The sequence below is a fragment of the Tremella mesenterica genome, assembly GCF_000271645.1.
Source record: "Tremella mesenterica DSM 1558 unplaced genomic scaffold TREMEscaffold_6, whole genome shotgun sequence".
Taxonomy (NCBI): domain Eukaryota; kingdom Fungi; phylum Basidiomycota; class Tremellomycetes; order Tremellales; family Tremellaceae; genus Tremella; species Tremella mesenterica.
The window spans coordinates 993,577-1,021,409 of record NW_006711230.1 but is presented as its reverse complement, the minus strand read 5'-3'; the positions used below and the strand labels follow the sequence as shown (position 1 = coordinate 1,021,409).

The following is a 27,833-nucleotide window of genomic DNA, read 5'->3' as shown; positions in this document are numbered from 1 at the left end:
CCCCGAGGCCTATGTGTTCCTGGCCACGTGTTGTGGCAGGTTGTGCCCCAAGTGAACTAGGGGTGTGCCCCAAGTGGACGTCCGCAAAACCGCCACTGACACCTGGCATCGGATTCGCGCGTCATGCGAATTCGCGATCGGCGGCACACATGACGTCAACCTCCCCAACGCCGCGAACGTCCCCACCGTTTTGGGAAGCCAGTCTACCGTTCGCACCTTCATTCCTTCACACATCCACATCTCTTCCCTCGCACCCAACTTCCCACCCCTCTCGCGAACACCTCATTGCATCTCCATCACCTCCGCAGTCCCTTGAACGGCACTACCATCGCACCACCTCCCACTCGCATCACAGCCATCATGGACTCAGCGACTTTGGCCGAACAGCTCCGCGCAATGCAAGACCAGTCACCCGCACAAACGCTCTCAACCGATCATCTAAGCGTCAGGACAGCACTGACCCGAGCCCACGCATGGAAGATGTTCGCGACCTGGTTCGCCACGCTCCCAGCGCGACGGCAATGTCGGCCTCCTACCCGGCGAACCATCGGCACCAGAAGCCACCTTACCCTCATCATCCCCCACCCTGCCCATTGCAGCGTTCTGCGCCTTTACGGAATGGTGGGCGCATACAGCTAACCCGCTGTACTTTGAACTGCCTACCGTCAAATCCGCCTCCTCATTGCTCTCAAACCTTTTCCCGCATTTTGAAGAAGCATCCACACGCTACCCCTCCGGCTTCCGCAAAATTGTTTACCGCCATCTTCGCAAAGATCTTGTCCTGGCGGGGCTCCTCTGCAATCAAGTGATACCCCCCGGCTCCGCCGATGACACCGCCCTATTTGCTTTCGCTTCCACAGCCTTGTCCACCGCCTATGAACCCCTGCAGACCCGGACCCGATGGCAGGTCCTGCTCATACTCGCAATGATACGACAGAGCGCCATCCGAATCGGCAGCATCCTTCGCTCAAAAGAGCCTGGTTGCCCAGATACAAGCATGACTTACGGCGACCTCCGCCTACGTATCAAGCCAGCGGTAATCCCCCAGGCGCAAAACGAGATCGCCATCATTTTTCACCCCGCGAGGCGGCAAGACCGCAGCCACTCGTAGACTCAAGCACGTCTTTGTGCCCGAGCCGCTCCCTTGGAAATGCCCCATCTTCTTCTTCCTGCTCCTGGCCAACATAGATGGCGCGCTACCCTGCACCCTCGCCGAAATCTTCATGCCCGCTCGCTGGACCCAAGCTGTCACCCTGTGTTTCAAAGACGCTTCCCCGCGACCAAGCTCTATGCAGAGGGTTTGTCAATGGCGGCTCAGTCACATGGAACACCGACCGGATGCACGACGCATGCAAAAGAATCTCACGCACGGCTGGTTTCCCGCGTAGCGTCACCCCCCACGCAGTCCGGAGGGCCGTGGCAGTCCGCATGCATTCCCAAGGTCCGTGACACATTGCCATGCAACCAAGAGGGCCAGCTGACAATTACAGGCGCCAGCATCGCTCAGGCAACACAGCAATTAGGTCATAAGCTCGCTTCCGAAGTCATGCGGAGATACACGGGCGACATGCCGTGAGTCCTTCGTTCTGGTTCACCCATCTCCCTCATCCGCGTCTCTGTCCACTCTGTCAGCTCCTGTGGACTTGCGTATCCATCCCCACGACACACGTGCTGACGCACCCAGCGGAGTGGACATTGCTGCTTATATTCATCGCAAATCGGCCACTGAACGCAAGAAGGTTCAGGGCTTTATGGCCGAGTCGGTTAGCTTGCACCCAAACCTTTTCAAAGTGACATCGAACGCTCCCATTCACCTGTCGCTCACAGGGGTGCAGACACTACAAGAAAGCCCCGAGTGTGAGTGTCCATCTGTCATCTCTCACTGACACATTGTCCATCACCCCTTTCGAACCCGGGCCCCCACGTGCACATCAGGTCGTTGCCATCAGGCCTCCATCTTGCCACCGCGTACATCCCCACTGTGCCAACGACGTGATTCGTGAGACCCAAGACTGACCTTCAGATACCACCCTGCTCAACGCCCACCAGATCCTGTGCTCTGAATCGCTCAAACCTTTTGGGCCTTTCAGAGCAGCCCCGCCCGACGTCCAACAGGCTATCGCTGTGAGCTACGAACAGCTCGGGACTTGGTGGCGCTCGCATGCGCATGAGGCATTCCGTCGCAAATTACGGCAATGGTACTCTGCCAACTGCACCGACTACCAGTTGTCACGAACTATGTCGTAACATCCCTGACAACCACCATCACCGACCCTCCTTTCACCGTCACCGACCTTCCTTTCACCACCACCAACCTCCACTCGAACCACTGAGACCAACTACGGCGAAGTTACAAGAACCAAGAGGGGATTTATCACGATAACCCCGTCTAGCGGAGAACTACGGCGAAGTTAGGGGAAGGGAACCGAGGGAGAGCAGAACAGGGGAAGTTAGGCGAAGTTAGTCAAAGTGAGCGGAGAAGGATATCGGGGATATGGCGAGGTACGGCGAAGTTGAACGAAGAGGACTGAGCGTGAGGCAGTGCAGGAGTTGAGGGACGTTCTATGAGAAGAGAGGAGTAGTATAGATAGTTTACAGATCGCTGAACTTCTTCAGCGATCCTTGATTGTTGTCAGTAGCGAGAGATATATTCAGTAGCTACAACCTTCGAGTTAAGGAGAGCTACCACCGAGCAGTTCAACGTACTACGGCGAAGTTAGCCGCAGTTCATCGACGATCATCTTATCATTTACCACTCGACGTATCACTACGGCGAAGTTAGCCGTAGTTCCTCGACGAGTACCCTGTCTTAGTGAGACATCGACGCCCCACTACGACGTAGTTAGCCGAGGTTTGTCGACTGTCGGTCAGTAGAGAAGAAGAAACGACGATTGTGACACCAGTGCCAGCTGTCCGAAGATCCCGCGGACATAGAGGAGGCTGTTGCATCTATGCCAGACCTGCTCGGGAGCTCTGGGGAGCTGGTCGAGTACAACGCCGAGACGCTCGAATGTTTGTTGGGAACGGCCAGCATGCAGTACCCTCACGAATTCGCCACCTTAGCAGACGCAGAGTCCCACCAAAGCCTCGAAGACGAAGCCACCGAGCAAGAATCCGACGCAGACGACGTAGCGACAGGAGACGGACCGGCGCATGATCCTGCCCACTCCGTCCCACGAGGACGCACCCTTCACCTGCTCAACAAAGCTTCCCTGCTGCTCGAGCCTTGCCAATTGCCGATATACAACATCATTGCGACCTGTCAGGGTATGCCGAATGCCCTGTCCGCTTCGAAAATTATCGCCCAGTCAAACTGCTCATCAACAAGGGGGCGATAGCTCCGGCGGACTTGCTCCAGGCGGTGGACACTGCCTTAAGGCGAAAAGGTATCGTACGCTGTGCAGACCCCGCTTGCGGCGACGGCGAATTCCCCGACTCTGGGCTGCTCAGAGAGCATCTCATCTACGCTCACGGGATATGGCTCCCCTTGCAAAGGCCCCGGTTCAAGGCAGGGCAGACCGACCCAAATCCCCTCGGCTTCCCTACCTTGGCTCCGTTCTGCTACCTCCAGCAGCGCTATCTGCCCGACCCAGCCGATCATTACCGAAACTGCTTCGAATCATATGATGCGGTCTACAAGGAGGCGTCCGCCTCGCCCTGGGGTGTGCGAACGGACTTGATCGTGCCCAAAGACGTCAGCACAAAGGAGCCCGCACCAGGTAATCCGCCGGACACTCGGTATGCACTCGAGGTGGAGAAGGGCAGGCTCGTCATACACCCCGGCATCTGTCTCTTGTGCGTTCACGATCCCGCGCTTTCATTCACTCACAGGCTCCGCCAACACCCGCCTAATTCCTCAGCATTCCGCAGTCATATCAGAGATTGCTTGGGCAAACTGTGGTTAGCGGCAGAAGAACGTCAGTCCTCCGCGACCCCGCATAGGGACGAAGATGGTCCTTTTGTGTTCTGCTTTCTCAATGGGGTGCTAGCTTGCCCTGATCCGACCTGTCGCCTGGCGGGACGTACGCACGCCGACATGCTTGAGTTTTTGCAACATATGGCAGCCGTTCACCTGCTCTGTGTCGGCGGGGGAGATACGCGTTATAAGCGCAAAAATCCCACCTTTGCGGGGACGGCAGGAGGTAGCCTCAAAGAGCTGAAGGAGCTCCTGTTCGGATTTGTCCGTCCAGCTCACTCGACTAAAAGGAAGTGGTCGTGAACCAAGCGGGTAGAGCGTACGGGGGTAGCAGACGCTTCGGATACGGCGGACAGATCGGAGCCAGAAGGTTCGGGCCAGGCAAGTGAGCCGACAGTCGCTGGCAGTCAGAACCAAGCACACACGTCGGGGATCTGGGAGCAGGTGGGGGAGCATGATCGGCAGGAAGCGATGGACGATGATCAGCAGGGAGCGATGGCAATTGAAACAGAGTCTGCGGGGGAGAATGGAAAGCAACACGCTGGAGTAAATCACAAGAAGGCAGCGGTGGGAAAAGGAAAGGAGTCTCGCCACAAGGTGGCGAAGCGAGCCGGCAAAAAGCGTGGGAGAGGCATCGGTCGGGGCAGCTTCACCGATGAGCCTGACGGAGAAAGCAGCGCAGGAGAATCATTTGACGCCAGCTCAGAAGGCGAAGGGGCAACCGACAGCGACGCGCCAATGATGCCAGAACGCGGTACAGCATTGTGTTTGCCTGGGGGAAATGCCACGGGCAGCACCGGCCAGCGTCTCCGCAACGGCAAGCGCCTGGGTGATGTGGACAAATGAAGGGCCACAGTTGGTCGGCAGAGGGGCGTAGTTGCGCTATCGAGGGGATGGCAACAGGGGTTGAAGCAAACGTCAGGAGGTATAGTGCAACGCGGGGCTGAGTGCAGATAGGTGAGAGACAGCGGGGCAGGGGAGGAAATCCGTTTCGCATCATACGGTGGGCTTTTGAGGTTCAGGCCATAGCATAATATCATTCTCACAGTGAGCCTCCTTGGCCACACATCATGTCCCATTCATGTCCCATTCATGTCCCATCCATGTCCTATCCATGTCTCATCCATGTTTGATCTATGTACCACACAGACTTTGACCTTCTCATGTACTACATGAACAACGTTTATATTCCATGCATATCATTCACGTCCTTCAGAGACCATGACGGAAGTGAGATCATCAGTCGAGTGTCACGGCCGTCGAACAACTACCTTCTGGCAGACCGACGGTCGACGAACCTCGGCTAACTTGACGCTTCTGAATCGATGTCTCACCCAACCGGGAGGGCGCAGACGTCGAAAGGAGTGTAACTACGGCGTACTTCGGCGTAGTTACTCTAACTGGGGTTTTGTTCTACTGATGGCGATGTATCTTGATTTGTATATAGCTATCTCTATCTGTCTTTCACTACTGACAACAATCAAGGATCGCTGAAGAACTTCAGCGATCTTCTCAGCTAATATTATCTACTCCTCCTAGACGTTCACCCAACCCCCTCGCGCTTTGACGTACTTCAACGTACTTCGTCCAACTTCCCCGAGCCCTCGGCCATCCTCTTCCTCCTTCGACTAACTCCGCCTAACTTCGCCGTACTTCTGCTCCCATTGTCCCTACTTAGCCTAACCCCGTCTAACTTCGCCGTACTTCTGCTCCCATTGTCCCTACTTAGCCTAACTCCGTCTAACTTCGCCGTACTTGGTCTCAGAAGTCCTGAGTTACGTGTAGAGTAAAGAGGTTAAGGCGTGATGGGGTTTTGATGGTCAAAGGAGGGTCATTGTTGGTGGAGTAATCGAGGTGTCACGACGTAGTTCGTGACATCGAGCAATACGCGCACGGCGTTTCGGCTTCCGCCGCCTGATCGTCCACTGAATCCCCCCATTCTTAACACTCCACCGTCATCTTGGCCCGCCCGTCAAATATCCGAAGGAGGGGTGTTTGACGTGGCCAAGAGTATCAAAATGTCTGTGAGTATGAGTAGAATTACCCCTTGAATTCAAAAGTCATGCGTCCGGGGTCTCCGTGGCGATTGGAAGTAAAAACGTCGGGTGCCACTTTTCCAATGCGGGGGAGCTTCGTCAGCATGCAATCATTCTACACAAGGTAGCGTCTTCTCCAATCTCACAAAGCAGTGAGTGCGCTTGAATCTCGATGAACCTCATCTAGAGTAAAGTTTGATCGCTGGAAAAAGAAATCTCGGCTCAAAAAAAAAAGAAAAATCGGCCAAAAAAACAACAATCGAATGGCCCTCTCCGTGTTCCATATCTCCTCCTTTAGAGCGGATTTTTGTCAAAGGCGGAACTCTGACAACTGCATCAACAAAATAAAGCTATGGTTCACAGATGATCCCACATATTGTCCGCGTTCAAGTTGGACGACGGTGTAATGGTTTTGATACGCTGCTCTCCGGATGCTACCGTAGCCAGTTCATTCGGCATGAGAACCTCTACCCCCTGCCGTTCCTCATCTTCCACACGCTCCTCGACTTCTTCTTCGTCAGCAAATCCCTCTGAACGTACCTCTTCGGTCATACGTTCCTTGTACAACAGCATGGCCTCCGCTCTTGTTGCGACCGGAGTTGCAGTGGGTCACCATACTCCACATTGGCCCTCAATGGCCTTCTCGTACTCATCGCACTGCCACTCTCCTACCGCAAACTCCTCGTTTCTATACCGTGCTCTAGTTTCTCGCAAACGCTCCAGAGCCAACTCCCTACGAGAACCATCGGCGTCATCCCTCAGCATACGCAGGGCGTGACAACATCGATTGAAGCGTACGATCGGTCCGCCACGTTTGCCTGATGGTGGGCATAGGTCGGAACCAATGATTTTATAAAGCCGCCAGAAATCTTCGAGCTGCACTATTCACTGTCTCTTTGTCGCTGTCACACTCCCCCCTGCCCCCATGCCAATGTTCGATATACCCCCAGTACGGCTCCTTTTGAATGGCAACATACCATCCATGGTCTTGAGTTGAAATCGTCTCACCAATGCGGAATTGAACAATGTTACGGAGTAACAACAAATCGAGAGAACTCCATCGAGTTCAACGGATTAGGAAAGAGAACGGCGAGAGTTGGAGGCAGTGCTGCAGTAGGTAGGGACGGGTTTTCCCTTTTCGAGATTTCCCCACTGGGTTTGCTCAAAAGCGGTTTTTCACCTGTCCGAGTATGTACATAGACGCTTGCAGTAGGACTGAGAGGAGGACGCGGACTCTTGTAGACAGTATATAGTACAATCAGCAAAGTACCAACTTTGCTGATTCTTCAATATCATTCTTTGGCTACATCGATTGCAGAGGAGACACGATCCATTAGCACCAGAGACCCTAGACTTCCACGAGACATCCATCGAGTTCGACCCAACCTGCGACCTAGCCATCGTGTTTCCAGTACCGTTACAAACAACCAATCAATTTCAAGCCCATCCTTTTGATCAAATGGTTGCTGGGGGTCGTCCGCTTCCCTTCTGAGGTATAGCCAAACTCTCCCACCTGAAGTAGGATCATAGGCTGGGTGGTCTGAGCATGGTATTCGCCTCTGCTCTTGAAATCCCCATCGAGGATTAGGTAGCTGCTGAGGTTGGGAACCTCCCCAGGGTAAACCCCAAGAGAGTGGCTGTGAGGGATTGGGGGCGGTCATAGAGTGGCAGAGGTAGAGAAGGTCTTGGGGCGGGAGTGAGGATGGAGGGGCGATCAGGCGTCTAGGGTTGGTCGAGGAGCGTGGTGGTGCAGAGTGGGAAGACTTTTGTGTGGCGCGAGAAGACAGTTGTTCGACACGTTCGGCAGCAGCTTTGGCATATGTTTCACAGTCAGCCAGGGAGTGGACAAGCAGGTCATCAGCCAGGAGGAATGAGATTGATGGCAGGGGATTGATGGCAGGGGATTGTTGGGAAATGTTCGCCGAGTTTGCCAGTGGTTTGAGAATGCGGTAGCAGGGGCGTTCACTGTGCGTCAGCTTGGCTCTTTGAGGCGAACGAGATTGAGATTGCTCGCATAGACTGGTGAGATTGTCATGCGTATGAAGGACCAACTCACAAGCCATGATTACGTGTTCGGTTTCACCCGCATCTTCCAACCAAATTGAGATTTGCAACTTGTTCCCCATTATCCCACGCACACGAAAGCCAAGCGCTTCTATAAAGACTGCCAATTTACCCATCTCCTCTGCGACATCGATCAAACCGACACAGCAGATGCAGGGGCCTTCGATGTCAAAGTCTGCTGAAGGAGGCTTGTTTTTCCGGGGAGGCAGGCGAGGACGTGGGCCTGAGGGTGGGGCAATGAGAGGGACAAGAGCAGCGACGTCGGTACCGCGTGGAAGATCCTCAGAGGCAGGGGAAATGTGCTCGGTATGCGTCATAGCACGGATGCCGCACCTGATGGTCAGAATATGATTCAAACGATGAGTGATGGTGGTGTTATGTGAGGTGATGCTTACATCGAAGGCGAATGCGTCCTAAGGCCTTTCATTCTTGCGTTGAAGAAAGTCGGCAAAAGGATAAGCCCTACTGCCATGGTTGATAAGGCGTCTTTTGACTCGGACTGGTCAGTCATGGTCAGTCGTGGTGGATTGAGCAACTTACTACATTGTGTGCTGATGCTTCAAGTTCAGGCCATGGGATGGGCTGACCTGTGGGCAAATAAGTGCGCATGTATTCCCCGCCCCAAGGATTGCGAAAGCGTTGAGTGACTGAGCCTTGTATCACCCAGCCAAAGAGTGATTGGACAGCCCATTTCAGACCAATAGGCCTATTATTCTCCAAGCAACCCAGCAAATCTTGCAGGTGTGGCGACTCGGATAGGTCATGCGTTTTGTGCCATGGGGCGGTAATCTTCAGCGACTGCAGGTAATGTAAGTTGCCATCACACCAAGGGCCAACACTCACTTTCAAATCATTGTGGCCTCCCCAAAGAAATACAAAGTCAGCAGCTGCCATCCTTGCTTGTACCCAGCGGGATGCGGTGTCAGGATCGAGCCATCTCACACCAAGGCATCAGGTGAGAGGCTGTTGTCTACTTGTCAACTACATCAAGCGGTGTCACAGGAGGCAGGTGACTCACACTGTGTATTCCAAGCATGAAGGTGGCCGTCGGCTGGAAGATTGATGTGCACCACTGTGCATTCGCCATATCCATTGCAGATGGCGATTCTGTGGGTCAGATGTGGACAGTAAACAAAGGCCCGCTCACTGTGCAGGAACGCTTCCTCTGGAGCCGTCTGGCCTTTTCACGCAGACAAACTCCAGGTCTAGATGTCAGCTCATCATGTTTCTGTGGAGAGACAGCCAGTGGTGAACTCGGTCTCGCCCGGCAGGTTGAGCCTTGACTGTGTCGGTGGTGTCTTGGGCTGTTTGGGATAGCAGGAAGTGGGTGGGTATTGATGAGATGACACTTGCCAAACGCAATCACTCTGCCCAGGTCAACACCGACTGGAGCCTCTCTCTGCAACATGGCTCGTGCATTCCTCCAGAACAGCGGAGTCTCTGGCTGTGTTGAGAAGTATTGCGAATCTGAAGGCATGATGTGGGTAGGAGGCTTGTGGGCTTGAGTGAGAAAGGTGATGAAAGCGATGGAGTTAGAAAGGGAAAGAAGGATAAGACGATGGGGGATTGGGCGACAGGAAAATATATATCCCAAAAGTCTTCCTCCCCAACGGCCAGAAAGCGGATCACATATCCCCCAAACCACTGTGCCTCGAGGCTTCCGTGAGGCTCTTCGAAGATCTTTCCATCAAAGATCAATCGTTCGAGTGACTGTGCAAACCACATATGCGACCGATTTCCACCCCACCGGTGTCATGAATGTCCTTGTTATCAACCAAGGGCGGCAAATTCCCACGCTAAACATCGTGTGACTTCTTGATCTTCACCATTTTGATCCGGGCCTTTTGACCTTGGTCGTGGGTATCGGGGTTCGATGCTTGGCAAGCCTTGTTGATCGACTCATGCGCGTCCTGGTGCTCGTAGACCGGCCTGGTGTTCGTAGAGCGTGATCATGATACTTGGCTTGTTGGTCCCGTGGGCCTCGTGTAAGCGTTCTTGTGAACAGTCGCAGCGTGTAAGGATAATGGTGTTACTTGTTTAAATATTCCCCTTGCTTTTTCAGCTGTTTTGACATCTGGCCACAGTTCACTACCGGTGACTCTCACTTCACCCACATAGAACCCCACTTCACCAATAGGACTTCCACTCACCAAGTCATTGCACGCATAGCAGGGGTATACAATTGCATGTAAATTAGGGTAACGGGAGTATTTCCACGCGGCGATTACATGTAACTCTCGTTTGACCTGTTCATGCATTACAGACATTCATAACAATTACAGAGAGATGTATCTCTCTCAGATCTTGCGATAACACCCTCGAATCTTCACCAATCAATTTGGCATGCTTCGAAACACTCCTTGAGACAGACAAACTGCCATGAATCTCCACAGCAACTTGTCCTCGGGACTCTCCCTTCGACCCCCCTCGGCCCCTGCCCTGCTCCCCGTCCTTCCATCGGTAGACCCGAGAATGCTTCTACACACCCGAATTCTTGCAACTTACACATACAGCGTCTCAGATAACTGGGTTCCGGTACGAAGCCCTGAAAACCAAGGGCAGTGTGGTGACAAGACAATGGAACCTTGGATAAAAGGTCTTTGTTGGACATGCTGCTAGATTGGCCCAATCAGCCCAACAACATTGTTTGACCTCGCAATGGGTACGACGGTACAACCGAACAAAGGCCTCAGTCCTCCGTGGGCAGTATCTATTCGAACAATGATGTCCTGCTTTGAGAAGTTGGACTGCTATTTGAAGGAAGGTTCGTAAGTTTGCTTTTCGTTCACTACCCCTTACTTCTCCTGTCCTCCTCTTACCTCCTATGACAAATACACGTAAAAAAAGCGCGCCAATTTGGAGTGTCCGTCAGTCGTCACAGGTAGAACCGTTGTCCTAGGGACCAAACAGAGCCCGGCAAACATAGAATAAGTTAGGGGGTCAGCTTTGTGAACTTTTGCCTGTCAAAAATCCATAGGAGGGGTTGCACGATGCGCCATGGTTCCCAAAAGGTTCCTCACACTGTACAGATCCTCCCCCACGCCTTGAAAACCATGCGTACGGGGTTCCCTGGTCGCAGTGGAGGGCCAAAGGGGGAGGGTAGGGGGGAAGGATAGGGGGGAAAGGGGGGGGGGGTCGAAGTGGATCGAGTTCTTCGTCGTGTTTGTCTCTCACTCATAGATTCACTCTCTCCACAGTCTATGGGCTAAGGCCTGGGCCGATCTCCATGCTACGAGAACCGGTCAGGATGGTCGCAAGCTAAAAGATGCGAGGCCAGAGAATAGAGAATTGGTTCTTGAATCGGTGTTGAGTAAGATCGCTTCTATCCCTTATCCTCTGGGTTTTTTCTCTCTGTCTTTCATCGATTTGTTTGTCTGTCTTCCATCATTTTTTCCCTGTGGCTGATACTCAGACAATGCACGATCCATATGTCCTCACTTCGACAGACTCACACAAATCTTTGAGACTCAGGGGCCGCTCAACTTCGATCTGACTCTGCTTCAATGGCCAACTCAGCCCACAATCTTATCGCTCAGAGACTCGGTCTCTCTTGGCCACTCCAAGAAGCTCAAGCCCCTGCAAAGAGCAATCAATCCCTATTCCCAGCCAGTCTCGAATTGGTCCCCGTCTCCTGGTCTTCAATCCCTTTGTAATGGAACTCTGGAGACAGGAGAAGATGAAGTAGGGGAGATCTATGAGCAAGATAACAGCTGGGGGCCTGATCAAAGTGGATCTGATCAAGCCAGTTGCAGGTTATGTGTTTAAAAGACTTAGATCCTGCTTACACATGCAGGAAAACGTTCTCGGGTATCGGATGTATCTGCGGAGACGTCGTCATTCGACAATCGGCCACCGCGTACGCCCGCTTTGACGCGACGTCGGACACGAAGACGAACGACGCCGGTACGCCGGGGGCACATGGGCTAAGCTACCGGGTGACGCGACTGGCGGCGGCGGAGGAACATTCTCTTCTCTTCTTTTCTCTTTTCTCTTTTCTTCTTCTGTTTAAAACCTTCATCCTGCAACATACACAACCATGGCCCTCGCAGGAGAATTCAATATCGCCGCTCAGCGTGGGTTTCTTCAAGCTAATTTCCATAATCTCATCTCGCCATGGCATGACCGCTGGGAAGATGCGCTCGAAGCTCTCATGCCCAAGCTACGCCTTCAAGGCGTGCAAAGTTCTATCCATTGGCACCCAGGTCGTGCCGGGTATAACGAGCAAATCCGACGTCGCTGGTACGCTCTGATGGTAGCGCTGTGTGACGAGACAATTGTGAGTATCTCTCCTTCGCCTCTCTACGACAATCTCATTTGGGTCTGTTCATGCGACTCGTCCGCACCTACTTCATTTCGTTCATCTTTGCTTCCTGATCCGGCTGATTCTCCTCACTGCCTCACACTCAATGCTCAACTTGCCACCCCCTCTGATATTCTCTAGGATCCCTAGGGCCCCCGCTTCATTCGCCAACTTCTTCGCCCATTTCATTCCCACATCTCCCTATCTGAAATCCTTCTGTCAAACTCTGTCGTCCCTTATATATACTCTCCTTCATTTACGTTTGTTCCGTGATTGGTTCCACTCTCTGTTCTACTCTCCGGTATTTCGAGTTTGCTCTGTTTGCGTCTGGTCCGTGATCCGTGATCGTCTGCGATCTCTCTCTGTCTCTGTCCACCTATCCGATCTCCGCACTCCCGGTCAGCTGTGATCTCTAATCGCCTTCTCCGGCCCCCATGACATCGTTTCCGACCCCTCCTCCATTCCTCTGATCTCGGTACCGATCGCCTCACTCTGGCTTCCGTTGGTATCACCCCCTCTTACGACCTCTTTGAGGATCTGGTTCCTGTAAACGTTTCATTGATCGCTGTCATTGCTCTACTGTCTGATCTCGTTGGCCTTTCCCGTTTCTGTGGTCTCTCTCCGTCACTTCCCTTCTCTCCTGTAGCTCTCTCTGTCCGTTTCCTCCTCGGCGGGGTCCACTTTGATGTCCTGATCGTTCCCATCCTTCTTCCTGCAATTCTACCGTTCCTCCTTTGTCAGGCCTCCGTGGTCAGGTTGATCCGTGTCTGTTCATTTTTGTTACGGGGTAACAACGAATTGAGAGGACTCTATCGAGTTCGACGGATTAGGACAGAGGAAAGCGGGAGTTGGAGGCAGTGCTGCAGTAGGTAGGGACGGGTTTTCCCCTTTCGAGATTTCCCCACTGGGTTTGCTCAAAGCGGTTTTTCACCTGTCCGAGTATGTACGTACGTAGACGCTTGCAGCAGGAAGAGGACAAGGACGAGGATATACGTAGACAGTATATAGTACAATCAGCAAAGTACCAACTTTGCTGATTCTTCAATATCATTCTTTGGCTACATCGATTGCAGAGGAGACACGATCCATCACATAGCACCAGAGACACATAGATTTCCACGAGACTTCCATCGAGTTCGACCCAACCTGTGACCTAGTCATCGTGTTTCCAGTACCGTTACAATTTTCCCTGTTTTATCCAATCGAATGGTTTGGGTTTTTGTAGCTGACATACCTAGTTCCAAGCTCTGCAGCTTCAACTCGCGGTCGAGGTCGTCTATCCCCGCTATCACTTGGCAGACCCAAGCACGAGGATCGCGTTGTGGAACTCTTTCTGCCTGCTGTCTCTCGGCAGAGAAGCCGTTTGCACAGCGTACAAACGGAAAGTCGGTCGCATGTTGGATTGGAGCTTTCCACCCGACTACTGGTGGGGCTCGCATGCCGTAGGACAGCACCAGTGGGCGACCCAGCCGAACCGCTATATTCCAAATGTGGTGCACCACAGCGACAACTATCTCGGGAGCGGGCCAAACGCTGGGCATTTGGTGTCTGCAATCACGCAACTGGTTATGTCACGCGGACCCCGTGAGTGGCCCTAATCAATGACCCAACCTCGCAGCTCATCTTTCAGGCATCTACACTCCTTGCCCCCTCCTCCGGCCTTTCCGCCGCATCGATCATCCGCATAATTTGCCCGACGGTGAGTGTCACGTACAGTTCAAATGTCGACACTGACCACCTAGGCCAGCCTGCTCGCTTCTCCCAGGCCGCGAGCTATGTCGATCCTTCGCATCGCCCCCAAGGAGGTGCTCCAGCTCAGCCCCAGCATCTGCCAGCGTGTGAGCTAATGCGTTGGGATTCTGAACGTTGGCTGATTATGAGATCACCCTTGGCGCGGTCAGAGCTGGCTCGTCTGCTGGCTTTTTGGCAATCCTGCTTTGGGGAACGCCCAGCTGGCTCCAGAGGCTCCCAGGCACTAAGGTCATGAGACGCTATATTTGTGAATATGTACATGGTCAGTGGTCCCTCACCTGCCAATGTACCGGGCTGACTCAGACGCCCAAAATTCCTGCCACATCTGTGTTCAAATCGGCCAAGAAGCCCTCATGTCTCCCCCCTTTGTGCTGAAACCACGTAAGTGCCCCCCAATCTCAAGCTGACCCCAAATTCAGCAACAGCATGTGTATAAGATCACGCTGCCTTCTGTACAGTGAGTCAATTTATTCTCCTATGGCACGGCTGATCGCCAGTGGGACATTGCCGTTCAACCGGTCAGATTCGTGACTGCATCATCTACCACAAGTCGTGGTAAGTGCTCCTGACTTCGTCAACAGCAAATGGCTCTGAACGCATTCAGGCTCGTCCGCTCAACCGGACCTTATATCATCGCCCTGTCCATCAAAAAATATCATGCAACAAGTTTCATCGTTCCTTCTGACTCACGCTCACGATGGTCCTGCCCACTGTGTGTGCCCTCACTGGTCGTGACCGAGGCAAGACTGCCGCAATCAGGTTCGACCAAGAAATGACAAATCACGCGGCATGTGGAACCATGTTGTGATGCTCTCATTACTTCGTCGCATCCTTGTCTCTCCCGCTTGGTACACTTGGACGCACACTCCTGAACAAGTGAATGTGTACACCAACCTCTGGGTGAGTAGTGAGCCAAGTCATCTCTCTCGGTTTCAACGTCTTATCCGGACCCTTGAGTCTGACACTGATGACGCACCAAGAGAGTTGTCACCAGTGTGACAGTATGATGGCCACAAGCGTCTTGTATTCCGTACTCCCCACGGACAGCTTAGAAATAAATCGGACAGCGCACACTGGCCTGCCGCTTTCTGAGGTCTTCCATCTCTCCCATATATCCAGTGTCGTGTACACGGTGACTCTACATTGTCTTGACTATGACGGTTACCAGCATAAGTTCCCAACAGTGCCCTAACCTTGACCAGGGAGCCGCATCAGGAACATTGTGGCTACTGTGGATGGCTACAAGTGTCCCTCCGAGGCAGACACATGTTGAGTCTGAAATCAACAATTTGCCAACTGGCAGTACACGCGACAGATAGGTACATTTATGACTGCGGGCAACCGTGTGTGGACCTATCCCTTCTGAATGCATCATTGGCCAACCTCTGACCTGTCCAGCTCATCATCTTGGGATGCATGCACCGATTTACAGCTTGTGGAGCCAATCTGACAGGGTGGCATAGAACAGTTGACCGAACTTCCACACCTGTGTTGTCAACAACTGCACGTGACACGTTTTTTTCATTCTCTTCATCCTTCAACTTCTACTTTTCACACCCCGACACAGATCGATTCCTCGACTCTTTTGCAAGCCTCTGCACACCCTCTCACTATCATTCGCTGTTCAAGTTTGCTTCTGACCTGACACACCATCCGATCAATTTACATACCGAAACCTCGTCTAAATTCTCGCATCCTCCTTCCCAAAACACTTTCTCCTTGCCGTTTCATCTCGTCAGCCTCCTCTCTGCCGTTCATTCTATCATCTGCCTCACAAATTCAGCAATGGCTCCTAAAGTCACAAAGACGAAACCGACTGCAAAACCGAAGGTAGCCGCTCAATCAAAAGGTACCTCCAAGGACACCGCTGCTGAGCTCAGCGAAGCAGAAGATTATCATTCTCATACGGCAGCTGTTCATCCTCCCGATAATGTCGTACTCACACCTGCACATGCATTCTTTCGTAAGCATATCCAACCCACCCATCCTGTATGGAAGTCAGAAGAGACTATCCGCGAACAAGTGAAGATAATGGGCGGTCCTTTACAGCCGTGGTGGCATTGTCAGGCTTCTGCTTTGCCCAACGAAGCAACAAAATCAGGGTTTGTGGAGGTGTTTGGCGAAGAAGCGCGAGCTGCAGGAGTGAAGAGCATGGGGAACAGAAGCCCCTCGTGCTTCAAAGATGGAAAGAAGAGTCCCTGTCATAAGGACAGGGAACTGGCAGCCTTCTACTACAAGTGAGTGCCAGTTTCGCAGGGTGGCCTATCAACCTCATTTTCCCAACCACAATTCTTTTTCTCTTAGAGCCTCCCTCTTGCAACTCGTCCCTCTAAGAATGCCATTTTTCGATGGAGAGAATCCCAAGCTGATCACAGACATCCCAATGTCTGTTGCAAGAACGTAGGGAACGGGCTTATCGCCACCATTGTTGACCGCTGGGAAGATGGAAAGTTTCTCAGCTGCTCTGTGTGCTATGCAGATACGCATCTCACGAACTGCACAGTCAGAGGGAAGAAGCTACCCAATCAACAGAGTCGGGTGGACAGCAAGAGCGAGAATCTCAACCAGGAGACAAGCACGAAAGATGTGGTGGACAGTGGACAAACATCGGCCCTGACTCCATTACCTCAGGAGAAGCAAATCAAGGGGAAAGAGGTTGCGAACAAAACTCCCGCTGGCACCACTCCAGCCTCAGAACAAGCCAGTGGATCAAAGCCTCCAAGATCTACTCCAACTTGGAAGACCCGGCTAGAAGCTGAGAAGAGAAGAACACCTCAAGATAATACTCCGTGGCCCCTGTGTCACGAGACCAACTAACCAGCATTGGGACGATATAACAGTGCCCTTCAGAGGCAGCGGTCTAAACCACTGTGCTAAAAGGCCTATTAACCGGCGGTTACTGCAAACCGTCGGTCGCTGGTTAAATACCCAACCCATCCTATCACTATCACTATCAAACTGTCTTGTCACTTCGTGACATTATGCCTTCCCTTTCAGCCCCATCTGGGGCCCCAACAGGGAAGGGTACGATAGGCCGAAAACTTTCTCCGAGAGGGAGGTTTTCCAAGTAGGGACTGAATTTGACCCAGCCCACCCTGGGAGTCGAACCCAGGATCCTACCCGTAACCGCCGGTTAATCTGTCACGAGACCAACTAACCAGCATTGGGACGATATAACAGTGCCCTTCAGAGGCAGCGGTCTAAACCACTGTGCTAAAAGGCCTATTAACCGGCGGTTACTGCAAACCGTCGGTCGCTGGTTAAATACCCAACCCATCCTATCACTATCACTATCAAACTGTCTTGTCACTTCGTGACACCCTGCAAAACAGTGAGGGATTCTTTGTCGAAGGGGAACCTGAGCTGACCGATGCTGCAGACGATGAGAGCACCGAGGGAACGGACAAAATTCAAGATCAAAATGAAAATCGTCGTGCTCAGGCTCAAGCGGATTCACAGACCTCTGGCCATTGTTCGCAACCATTATTCCCCTGCGTTCCCCACCATTTCAATGAGTCCTGCAAAGCCTCACAAGAATCCTCAAGAAATCACGTCAAACGACTCTCAAGAGAACTCTCAGAGCTCTTCGCGAGCTGTAGCCACTACTCTCCTTGCGCTGTCACACATCCCTGCTCCTACTCTACCGATCACCGATTTGCAAGCTTATGTCGGTGCTTTGCCTCATCATTCATCTCCAACACAGTCTCCAGTCGTAACTCCTACCCCTTCGCGACTCGTTCAATCTGTCGTTTCTGCCCTAGATCAAAAGAGTCAGTCAATGGCTTCACCTGCCTTACAAACCCCTCCAGATTCTTCAATGCAATCAAGCGTGGGTGCGACTGTTGGCATGAAACGCAAAGCCAAAGAATCTGAGGAGATTCCGAACAAGCTACCACGTCGCGAGGGAAAACGCTCTGGTTCGCAACACATTTCTAGTATCCCGGAGCCAGTACGTCAAGCAAGTACCGAGATTACTGGCGTTCTCGGACAAAATCCTCGATTCGGAGCATCTTTGTCACGAACTATGTCGTGACACCTCGATTATTCCACCAACAATGACCCTCCTTTGACCATCAAAACCCCCATCACGCCTTAACCTCTTTACTCTACACGTAACTCAGGACATCTGAGACCAAGTACGGCGAAGTTAGACGGAGTTAGGCTAGGTAGGGACGATGGGAGCAGAAGTACGGCGAAGTTAGACGGAGTTAGGCTAAGTAGGGACAATGGGAGCAGAAGTACGGCGAAGTTAGACGGGGTTAGGCTAAGTAGGGACAATGGGAGCAGAAGTACGGCGAAGTTAGATGGAGTGAGGCTAGGTAGGGACAATGGGAGCAGAAGTGCGGGGATGTTAGGCGGAGTTAGTCGAAGGAGGAAGAGGATGGCCGAGGGCTCGGGGAAGTTGGACGAAGTACGTTGAAGTACGTCAAAGCGCGAGAGGGTTGGATGAACGTCTAGGAGGAGTAGATAATATTAGCTGAGAAGATCGCTGAAGTTCTTCAGCGATCCTTGATTGTTGTCAGTAGTGAAAGACAGAAAGAGATAGCTATATACAAATCAAGATACATCGCCATCAGTAGAACAAAACCCCAGTTAGAGTAACTACGCCGAAGTACGCCGTAGTTACACTCCTTTCGACGTCTGCGCCCTCCCGGTTGGGTGAGACATCGATTCAGAAGCGTCGAGTTAGCTGAGGTTCGTCGACCGTCGGTCTGCCAGAAGGTAGTTGTTCGACGGCCGTGACAATCTTCTGCTGCTGTCAGTTCTTCCGCTCAGTCTGGCCCTTCATTGGAGAATACTGCTACCTCTCACGGTGTCTCAAAGCTGAATCCTGGAGCCTGGCTGAAGAAAATCAGAGGTGATAGTGACAATCTGTCAAAATCTGATGCAAGACCACCCGTGCGTCCTGTTCCCGGGGGAACCTCAAGTCAGGATCCCCATCTGAAAGAGTCCCTGTCCCTTGAGCAACCTCGTGGGTCTCCACCTCCATCCACCGTCCCGGAAGTACCACAGCAATCTACTTCATCCTCCTCCCCTTCTCTCGGTCAACTGTATCAGAAGCCGTTTGCCCCTTCTTTAACCTCTCCTTTGGATGATATTTCTCCTTTCATTGTTCGACAACCTGTGAACCTTGAGGAGATAGCAACTTGCTTCGATCTGGTCAAACATTTCGGTGAAACGGAGACTGTCCTTGAAAAGGCCTTTTCTCAAACGGTCAGATCTCATATCTCACGAATGTTCGATGAATTCCGTCAAACAACCAGCAACCATCGGAGACATCTCACGGAGGGGTTGACCACCGCGACTGAAGGAGTGTTAGCGTTACAAAATCGTTACGACACAGCCATTGGCACTGAGGATGGTCTGAGAGCTGAGCTGGCAACTGTCAGACAGCATCTTGTCTCAATGGGACAGCTATACCGTACTCAGGTTGATGCCAACGAAGGTCTCAAAAAAGCGATTGAAGATATCAAACAAGAGTCAAGTGCTTTGAATGATTCGCAAAAGGTTCAAATAAATACTCTCAATGGCCAAGTCAGTGTCCTGAGTGAACGTTGGGCTACAGCTGTGAAAGATAGAGAAAGAATGAGAAAAGAAGCTGCTGAGAGCCAAAGTAAGATCAAAGAGTTGGAAATGGAAGTTGAGGAGGTAAAAGAGAGTCTATCAGAGGCTGCTGGTGTGGTACATCAGGCGGTAGAAGAGAAAAAACAACTGGCTGAAGAGCTTGTGGAGGTTCGCAGGGAGTACGAGGCAAAACTTGAAGCCACCCAAGAGCTTGTGGAGGTTCGCAGGGAGTACAAGACGAAACTTGAAGCCGCCGAAGACGATGCCGAGGACTGGGCGAAGGTTGCACGCAAGTCGGACAGGAAAGCGCAGGAGGCGCAGGAGGCTTGCGACAGATATCAGGCCTATTATAAGGCTATTAAGAAGGAGTTAACAAGGGTGCAAAGGGCTAACGGTCTGCCTGGTACTGTGATGGAAATCGGTGACAATGGTAGAGCTACGTTTACCGACCGCACAAGGGTAAGTAGCAAATCTCCTGATCTCTCAGAAGGAGAAAACCTGGGTGACATGGCCGGGCTGAAGATGGGGAGTGATGATCCGCAAGACGAAGAAGAAGAAGCTTCTGATGCTGTTTCAAGTCAGTCTGCACCTGGCTCGAGGATCGAACAGTCTGGTGGTGAACCTTTGGCGAGCATCCATGATGGTCCTGAAGCTATCAGTGTGAAGGAGGCAGAGGAATCTGTGTAAGTTTATTGTCATTGTTATAGGATTGTAGTACGGTGATGTAGATGAGCAAAATGAATCCATGACTCGGCAAAAGGTGTCCCACTTCATACCAAACAATTCAAAGAGAACAATGACAATACTCTGCTATCAAGTGAGCTGGTGCATTCCATGAGCTTTGGTGAGAAACGAGCTTCAAACCACCAGTTGCTAAGGTCACGATGCAATCTCATCAAATCTGCGACTTCAAAATATGATTCTTCCTTCATTTTCCGCGATGTGACAGACCTTCAAGACAACTCTTTTACTATTCTCATATGCCACACGGCTCAGGGAGTCAATCGCTGCCCCAACAAGGTTACCAAGTCAGCACGCCCGGGGCTTCATGGAACAGGCCCTCGAGCCACAACCATATGCCATTGGTATGCGGCTTCGCGCTGCGGTCAGACAGCCATCAAGTCACATGGTCGACTGAGCTCACCTGCAGCATGGTCATCGACGTATCAGAGGCAATGCCCTGCAGAGCTTGTAACACCCTTGTCTTCTGGCAATCAGCGGCAAGAGCGCGAACAGCATGTGGACTCACCTCTGCGGGTTTGATCGCAATAGAGACACAAGGCAGCTCTGCGCTTCATCGTTCTTCCCACCCCTCCCCGTTGCCAGCCATCTGGGAAGGGTAAAACACATGACCACGTTGCATTCTGTGGCGGCGGAATCAAGTCCCAAACGTGGACGTTCTTCCAAGTATGCTGACCGACGGCGGTGGGCTGCGCCGCCAAAGCCGAGGGAGTAAGCAGAGGGTGCGTTATTGTGACGGCCAATGCGGGAGAAGATGCGGTTGGAGCGGAGGTGGTGGCAGGGGGTGGGTTTCGCGGCGGGACGAGAAGACGGGGACGATCACATAGGTTCTTCGGAGTCGCCACTCGTATGCCGAAAGGGACCGACCAAGGGTGGGAGTCGACGAAACGCCAAACATAGGCGGGGCCGCCGGAGGACTGACGTGGCTGTCTTCTGAGAGAGTCAGGATCGAGCAATGTCAATCCCGACAGAGAGAAAGAAGCAAAGACAGACAAGGGACCCACTGGGACTCTGACAGTGCTGATCTTGATCGTTGGCATCGGCGCACTGTTGATGGAAGGTGAGCACCACGGAGTGCTCCATGAGTTTGGCTCCATCATCTTTGGGCTTGATATTGTCATAGACCCCAGGGTGAGGGAAGTGAGCGTGGGATCGTCGTTGTTCCCACCACCTGAAGAAGTCTTCTGCCGAAGCCATGTTGCTGCAGAACTACTGTCATTCGATTCGATTTGTTTCTGCCTGACCTCGCAGGCTTGCTCGAATGACGTGGCGAACCGCTGATCCACATCGAGTCCGTCAGCCAGGAAGACGCACGTCTGAAGAGAGAAAGCTCTCGCTAGGGTGGTCCATGGCGAAGATAGCTCGCAGACCACTGCTGATCAGATTCGCAACGTTTGGCACCACTCATTCACTCACGCTTTTCCACACATGCCTCATGGTCGCCACCTCTCACGTATATGCGACACATCAATTGATTCTGCCCAACTTGGATCACCTCACACCCAGCGACGTCCTGGACAAACTGACATGCTGAGAGACACCCCTCTAGACGGTACCGCCCGACGATGACCACATTCGGTCCAGAAGCATCGATAACCGCTCCAGGGAAGTTTTTCCCAACTTTTGTCATGGGAGCCCACCCTGCGCCGGCAGGTCGCGGGAGATGTGCGCCCGAGTGAGCATCGGAGCTGACCCAATGATGGATTAGCAATCCCAAGGCCATTGTAGCGAGACAACCCCATATCTGAAAGTGTCAGACACAACTTGTCACGCTTGAAAGGAACTAGACCCACGACATCATGGCCCGTCAGCTCCGCCTTTGAAGAATTGGGAGCGATAGTTCCGTCAGGCCACCAATCACGCAAAAATGATCCACGAAGGGTTCGAACGGTCAACCGCTCTGGCGCCTGATGAACGCACCCAAAGCAGTAGAGGAAGGCTTCTGCCAATTTGGCTTTGGCTTCAGGGACTTGCAGCAGAGCCCTCATAGCCGGGTGATCTTGGGCGTCCACGATGTGGCACATGCCAATCGTTTCAGCAGGGATTGAGAGAGCCTGGCTCGTCAGTGATACACATAAGCGGTGTGATCCCTCTCACCCTGATGCCAGAATCTGCGCTCCACATGAAGACGAGATCGGCATGTGTCAAGTAGTGACTGGCAACTCTGATGGCCTCTGCCGGCGTGACGGTGGGGACTTTGCCTGTGATGTCAGCCATTCGTGTCTCACGGACTTTGCCTTACGGTCAAAGAAGGTCGCCCTGTCGAGTCCCGACGCTGTTTGTCAATGGACATTCCTAACGGAAAGGGATACTGACTGGACGTGTTCCAGTCAAAAACTCGCCAACCATGAGACGGCCGGACCCGAGCACGAAAAAGAGTGTTGCCAGTTGCATCTACAATACCGATCCTGGCAGTCAGTTGGCACGGGTCTCCACACACCGTCGATTGACTCGGCCAATCGGTTTTTAGGATGACACTGCGGCTCCAAAGTATTGACCTGGCTGGTGGGCTCGGTGTCTGTAGTGTCAGCTTACATGGTTGTTGTATTGAATTCCTCACCTAAAGCAATCACTCTCAGCGGATTCAACTCATCCGTACAACTGCGGGTGAGTTGATTCCAAGCCCAAAGATGTCGGATCTCGGCTTGAGCGCCTGCTGGAAGATGAGGACAGCTGTTGCAAGACATGACAAAGGGATGAAAGGTGGACATAGACCTCTGAGCTGAAACCTATTATAAGGGGATGAACGGTGTTGACACTGCAACGCCTCATGTTTAGGAGGGAGCCTCATGTTCAACAATGCACCATCATCTCTGCACGATTGCGACTACCAACCCGTGGTCAGAGACAAACGATCTCATCTTCCCTCCCGCTGCCGGCCGCCAGCTATCCGCCAGGTCAGATCGACGGGCGTCGCACTTTGGGAACCCGCCCGCCCCTATAATCTTCCACCGAGCGGGACCGTCGGAGCACCGGGTCCGCTGAACTGCGGCCGCTCAGTGGATACAGTTTTGGGATAGAAAGAACCTACAAAGCCTTCAGAGACATTGGGATCGCTGACGCTCCAGCAGAGTCTAAATGCCTATTGTTGACAAATGACTCATACATGATGTCACACGATAGACTCACGAAGGCGGCTGCGTGATCTCGGCAGGGTCGGTCGGCAATCTGCTGAGATAGATTCGCAATTGCCATTCCCACGCATCAATCAGTGACGCCGGAAGGTCAGCGTATTGACCGGGGGCATCGAATGACTCACTGATCTTTCAAGACCGGCGCACTCCTGGCGAAGGGCGGAGAACAGCCCGGGTAGTGCCGATATTTGAGCGGCTGTGCTCAGTGGTATGCTGTGACAGGCGAGTCAGACCTCACCAGTCATTTGACGCAGTAGCAAAGCCATCTCGGCTGTTGCGGGAAGGAGGCTCAACGGCACTCGAGGCGGTTGGACGGCGTCTGAAGGACTAGGATGCGGCGCAGGCCAAGGTAGCAATGTGGCATTCGGGAGCGGTTGCGGAGGAAGGGGTGCGATGTGTGTGATGGCAACGATGACAAAGCCGAGCAAGTTGCGAAGGAGTTGGATGATAGCGGCCAAGCACGGGAGTAAAGGCATAGTGCGATAATTGGAACAATAAAAAGAAACAATGCTCAAGTAGTAGTAGTGGTGGGTGGGTGTCGTCTTACATCGAGGAACAACCAAAGGATGCGGGAAATACTAGCGCCTCCAGGCGGATCTGCAGGAGTATGAAGAGCCCCCCTGATGCCTCGAGGCCGCCTCGAGGCATCAATGGGCCCTCGCGGCCTGCCATCATCCTTCCTTCCTTTGACCACTTCCACCTCAAAATGACATGTCTACCTCTATCCCTTCCTTCTCAACCCTCCAGCCCAATGTCCCATGGGAGAAGATACTATGGCGACGACAACCATATCCAGACAACCACGTCCCTTCCTCTTTCCTATCAGAACTACGTTCACTCCGTGAGTTTCTTCCCTTCCCGGAAGATGATCCTCGATTGACCTCACAACAGCTCCTAGACCTAAACCACCGCTGTTTCCCCTCATCCTAGCCGCATTACCCGTCACTCAACATCTCGCCGTACTCGCATTGTTCATAGCCATCTTCCACTCTCTCCTCACAGACCGTCTGACCGCATCTCAAGTCGGATGGGGCACCATACTATCCTCCTCGTTTTTCTACTTCGTACACTCTTGGGGGTGGGGACGGTCACTCTCGTTCAAACATAGCCTTGATGGCAAGAGAAGGGGGAATGATGAAGAATACTTACCCCCACCAACAAAGTTGCGACCATTGATACTACCCCCTCTGTTATTATCGTTGTTATCACCCGTCTTGGGAACGTTGACCAGCGCGACGACAAGCGATTCTATATGGCCTTTGGCGGGAGGACTGTTGTCTGTCCATCTTCTCCTTGGTGACTTTAGTACCGGACGAGATGCTCGTTTACGACAGCGTTGGGTGAAGGAGAGGGAAAAGAGGAAAAGGAGTGGGAGTCTGAGTGCTCATGAACCTCTCATTGAGGAGAAGAGGTGAGTAATGCTGTCATCATCTTCTTTTTCTTCAATCATCCATGCAGATCTCTATAGTCTTTGCCTGTCATTTGACTCACTTCCTTACTTCTCCCCATTGAAACTCTCGGAATAAAATTATATGTACGTGATGACCGCGGGCTGATTTCATAAGTCTCACTTCGAGCCTCTCCTTCACCTCAGGCTTATCAGGTGCAATCGTGCTCGCCTCCCGCCTCCCAAGCACGGCCCATGTCTTTTCGTTGGTACTCCTCGCCGTTGCTCTATTCGCTGGATGGCCTCGTGTTGCCAAGAGTGTAAGAGTGAGTGTCATATCCAGGTCTTCAATCGCCTTTTGCTCTCCATCGTCTCTGCCCTTTTGTGCCAATGACGTCCACGGTCGTTCATCCGGAGTATCTGTGGATTGGAGCTCACACTGATAGATAGGAATCGGGACAACGATTTTCTCTTCTTTTGACCATATCCACCCTTCTCGTCTCCATATCCTTCTTCCCTACTCTCTCACCTGCAAGCCAACTCCTATCTCCCCCGACCTTGATCCTCCTCGGTCTCGTGGCCCTCATCAATTTTGTCGGCCCTGCCATGCTATGTTGGGGATGGAGATGGAAGACCGTTCGTGGGGGTGGATGGGAACCAGCCGTTGTCAACCTTCGCAAACCCCCACGGCCACATTGAGTATCGCCAGTCCGTGCAGGTATGTCCAATCAGACAGACGGGGAGTGGAGAGGGGCATGCATACAACATGATCTATAGACAACCTAATCGTCCACCGTGATTGATTTTATAACTCAAACGTCTTTCGAACTGGGTGTGGCCCAACCTAGACATTGAAACCTAGAGATCTCATGCAGGCTTTATGGGCTGAAACGTAATCTTCACATTTGAGAGCTGCGACCTCAGGTGGGTGTTTAAGGAAACAATCGTCCCTTGCGGATTTTGTCTCTGGGCATGCACAGCAGCTGGGTATCAGCCTCGGTGTTCTCGGTGTTTGAGAATGTGAGTGAAAGTCGTATGTGTGTATTTAGCGAAGATTCATTCCGAATACCTAGGGGCGTCGCACACTAAGCGGCTAGAGGAATGAAGGAGGGAGAGAGATAGTATGACCAGTTTGACGGTATGACCATCGATGAACATGTGAAGAACGAAAAAGTGATTGGAATGGAGATGAACGAAGGAAGAACATACGGCTTGAGACCTGTAGGATTGAGAGGGTTGACTGGTTTACCTTGATGTTCAGGCATAGCACAATGTTCGTGTGAAGTCGGAGTGACGGCTTTTGATCTGACTCGTCAACCTTCTCGCCTCATACCGCTGACAAGACACAAGAACTAACGATCCCCACCCTAAAAAAGAAACCATGGTGTGTGATTTTCCCTTTCGATCACTGCTCGCTGTACTGGATGTACTTTGTGCTGAAATCCTTGTATATAGACGAAGGTGAACGAGTAGTAAGCTGGAGTGACGTGCTTACACTAGAAATTCCTAACCGGTCATCTCCGCTTTTTAAATGAGGGTATTAAATAAACCCAACCAAACGTCACAACTTCCGGCCCTTCCGGCCCAACGGCCCATTGTAGGCCTACTTACTCGATTTGAGAATCAACATCTCCGCTCTTCATTCACCATCATGTCGTCTCTATACAGATTTATATCTCGACCCACTACCTTCAGAGGTTTTCAGGGAGTTCAGAATGTCGGCAAGGCGGGAATGAGATACGCTTCAACCATCCCCTCTGGACCTAGTCCAACGGCTTTCCCAGCTTCTGCAGTGGATGATGTGACCGAGTTGAGAAAGAAGGCCATAAAGCTTTACAAAGAGGTGGGTGACTCCACACGACACAATCACTGGAAGCTGACATGGATAGCTACATAGACTAGGAAGAGATTAGTAAGTCATATGACCATTTTTGAACAATCCTAGTTGTCAGATTTTATTTTTTCTTTCCCTTTTGTTCGGGTAGTAGAGATGCAAATCGAGTTGTGAAGAGGCACATAACGCCAAGGCCGGGGAAAGGAGCAATTGTATTGTGTCAGCTGTCTGATGAATATTTCAGAAGATTGATACAAGGTTGTTCAAGAGATACTGATAGACAGCCCCGATCCGGCATACGAATTTAATCGTCGTCTTCGTCGGGCGTACGAAAGTAAGTCTTGTCTTCTTCTTGTCTCATTTCCTCTCATTCTGCTTCCATATGGAGTTAAACTTGCCAATCGTAGCTTTTCTTTCGTTTGAAACTTCAACCATCAAATTCCTATTATCGTCACATGTCTTCAACGTTCATTTATCCTCATTTATGACGTGACCCTAAACAGCTAAACGTACATACACGCGATACGGTGGTGGTGAAACATCTTCCTATACTCTTATGCTCAAGCACCAAAAGAGACTCTGATCATGCCATACGGAAAGAATTCATTTTGTTTAACACTTGCAGCTGGTGTAGAGCCCGCCGGACGGACAGAGCTGATACGCAGAAAACGCAACTGAAAAAGATCCAGAGAAGCTGAGAAAACAATTAGAGCTCGCTGAACATATCAAAAAGGGTGAGTCGTCCTATAACATTCATCTCCACTCCCTCTCCTCACCTGGGATTAATCTCAGGGACAGGAAAATAGGATTGTCTTCGTATAATTCACTCACTCTACAGAAGTTCTCGCACTCATCTCTCTCAAAAAGTTTCGTCATCTCCGTCGAGCTTATCATCCTCACGAAGGACCCCGCTAGTTTGCCTACTTTAGATTTGACAACTCCCCCTTCTTCCCACTTTCCCAAAGACAATCCACTGTCTATCATGTCCACACTTTTTATTCCTTTTGACGACCTAATGACCTGTCCTGATCGATCTATACCAACCTGATCCCGTTTTCACGTTTATATCTTCTATAGATGTCAAACATCCCTCTATGCAGCCTT

At 51.9% G+C, this 27,833-nt stretch overlaps 9 protein-coding genes across 9 annotated transcripts; 6 read left to right on the top strand and 3 right to left on the bottom strand.

Moving 5' to 3' along the window:
- Positions 1–360: 360 nt before the first annotated feature.
- Positions 361–4,762, top strand: TREMEDRAFT_62888 (uncharacterized protein; the record flags this gene model as incomplete). The annotated part of the gene is made up of 10 exons (XM_007005081.1): positions 361–444; positions 467–1,036; positions 1,246–1,441; positions 1,491–1,572; positions 1,685–1,857; positions 2,024–2,124; positions 2,843–2,866; positions 2,904–3,267; positions 3,309–4,180; positions 4,226–4,762. The coding sequence occupies 10 exons, from the start codon at positions 361–363 to the stop codon at positions 4,760–4,762; spliced, it is 3,003 nt and encodes a 1,000-aa protein (XP_007005143.1).
- A 2,482-nt stretch (positions 4,763–7,244) lies between these two features.
- TREMEDRAFT_62887 (uncharacterized protein) lies at positions 7,245–9,493 on the bottom strand (the record flags this gene model as incomplete). Its single annotated transcript, XM_007005080.1, has 8 exons — positions 7,245–8,349; positions 8,412–8,515; positions 8,557–8,573; positions 8,604–8,814; positions 8,860–8,915; positions 9,035–9,123; positions 9,164–9,221; positions 9,364–9,493. The coding sequence occupies 8 exons, from the start codon at positions 9,491–9,493 to the stop codon at positions 7,245–7,247; spliced, it is 1,770 nt and encodes a 589-aa protein (XP_007005142.1).
- Positions 9,494–12,052: 2,559 nt separating this feature from the next.
- TREMEDRAFT_62886 (uncharacterized protein) lies at positions 12,053–15,075 on the top strand (the record flags this gene model as incomplete). Its single annotated transcript, XM_007005079.1, has 11 exons — positions 12,053–12,292; positions 13,190–13,255; positions 13,555–13,900; positions 13,947–14,015; positions 14,059–14,154; positions 14,336–14,449; positions 14,506–14,525; positions 14,566–14,623; positions 14,673–14,782; positions 14,828–14,968; positions 15,049–15,075. 11 exons carry the CDS (start codon positions 12,053–12,055, stop codon positions 15,073–15,075), a joined length of 1,287 nt encoding a protein of 428 aa, XP_007005141.1.
- Positions 15,076–15,853: 778 nt separating this feature from the next.
- On the top strand, positions 15,854–16,885 carry TREMEDRAFT_62885 (uncharacterized protein; the record flags this gene model as incomplete). Its single annotated transcript, XM_007005078.1, has 2 exons — positions 15,854–16,305; positions 16,444–16,885. The coding sequence occupies 2 exons, from the start codon at positions 15,854–15,856 to the stop codon at positions 16,883–16,885; spliced, it is 894 nt and encodes a 297-aa protein (XP_007005140.1).
- A 604-nt stretch (positions 16,886–17,489) lies between these two features.
- Positions 17,490–20,320, top strand: TREMEDRAFT_62884 (uncharacterized protein; the record flags this gene model as incomplete). Its single annotated transcript, XM_007005077.1, has 2 exons — positions 17,490–18,097; positions 18,832–20,320. The coding sequence occupies 2 exons, from the start codon at positions 17,490–17,492 to the stop codon at positions 20,318–20,320; spliced, it is 2,097 nt and encodes a 698-aa protein (XP_007005139.1).
- A 359-nt stretch (positions 20,321–20,679) lies between these two features.
- On the bottom strand, positions 20,680–23,984 carry TREMEDRAFT_62883 (uncharacterized protein; the record flags this gene model as incomplete). Its single annotated transcript, XM_007005076.1, has 14 exons — positions 20,680–20,733; positions 20,778–20,840; positions 20,883–20,920; positions 21,051–21,746; positions 21,791–22,118; positions 22,168–22,428; positions 22,472–22,575; positions 22,617–22,649; positions 22,815–22,892; positions 22,935–23,047; positions 23,210–23,355; positions 23,504–23,542; positions 23,634–23,704; positions 23,747–23,984. 14 exons carry the CDS (start codon positions 23,982–23,984, stop codon positions 20,680–20,682), a joined length of 2,262 nt encoding a protein of 753 aa, XP_007005138.1.
- Positions 23,985–24,267: 283 nt separating this feature from the next.
- Positions 24,268–25,576, top strand: TREMEDRAFT_16788 (uncharacterized protein; the record flags this gene model as incomplete). Its single annotated transcript, XM_007004823.1, has 4 exons — positions 24,268–24,349; positions 24,400–24,919; positions 25,074–25,221; positions 25,346–25,576. Coding segments are annotated over 4 exons (981 nt in total), but the record flags the coding sequence as incomplete, so codon positions are not given.
- A 163-nt stretch (positions 25,577–25,739) lies between these two features.
- On the bottom strand, positions 25,740–26,208 carry TREMEDRAFT_31036 (uncharacterized protein; the record flags this gene model as incomplete). The annotated part of the gene is made up of 2 exons (XM_007004831.1): positions 25,740–25,878; positions 26,105–26,208. Coding segments are annotated over 2 exons (243 nt in total), but the record flags the coding sequence as incomplete, so codon positions are not given.
- Positions 26,209–27,011: 803 nt separating this feature from the next.
- TREMEDRAFT_31333 (uncharacterized protein) lies at positions 27,012–27,644 on the top strand (the record flags this gene model as incomplete). Its single annotated transcript, XM_007004866.1, has 3 exons — positions 27,012–27,063; positions 27,395–27,463; positions 27,568–27,644. Coding segments are annotated over 3 exons (198 nt in total), but the record flags the coding sequence as incomplete, so codon positions are not given.
- Positions 27,645–27,833: the final 189 nt, after the last annotated feature.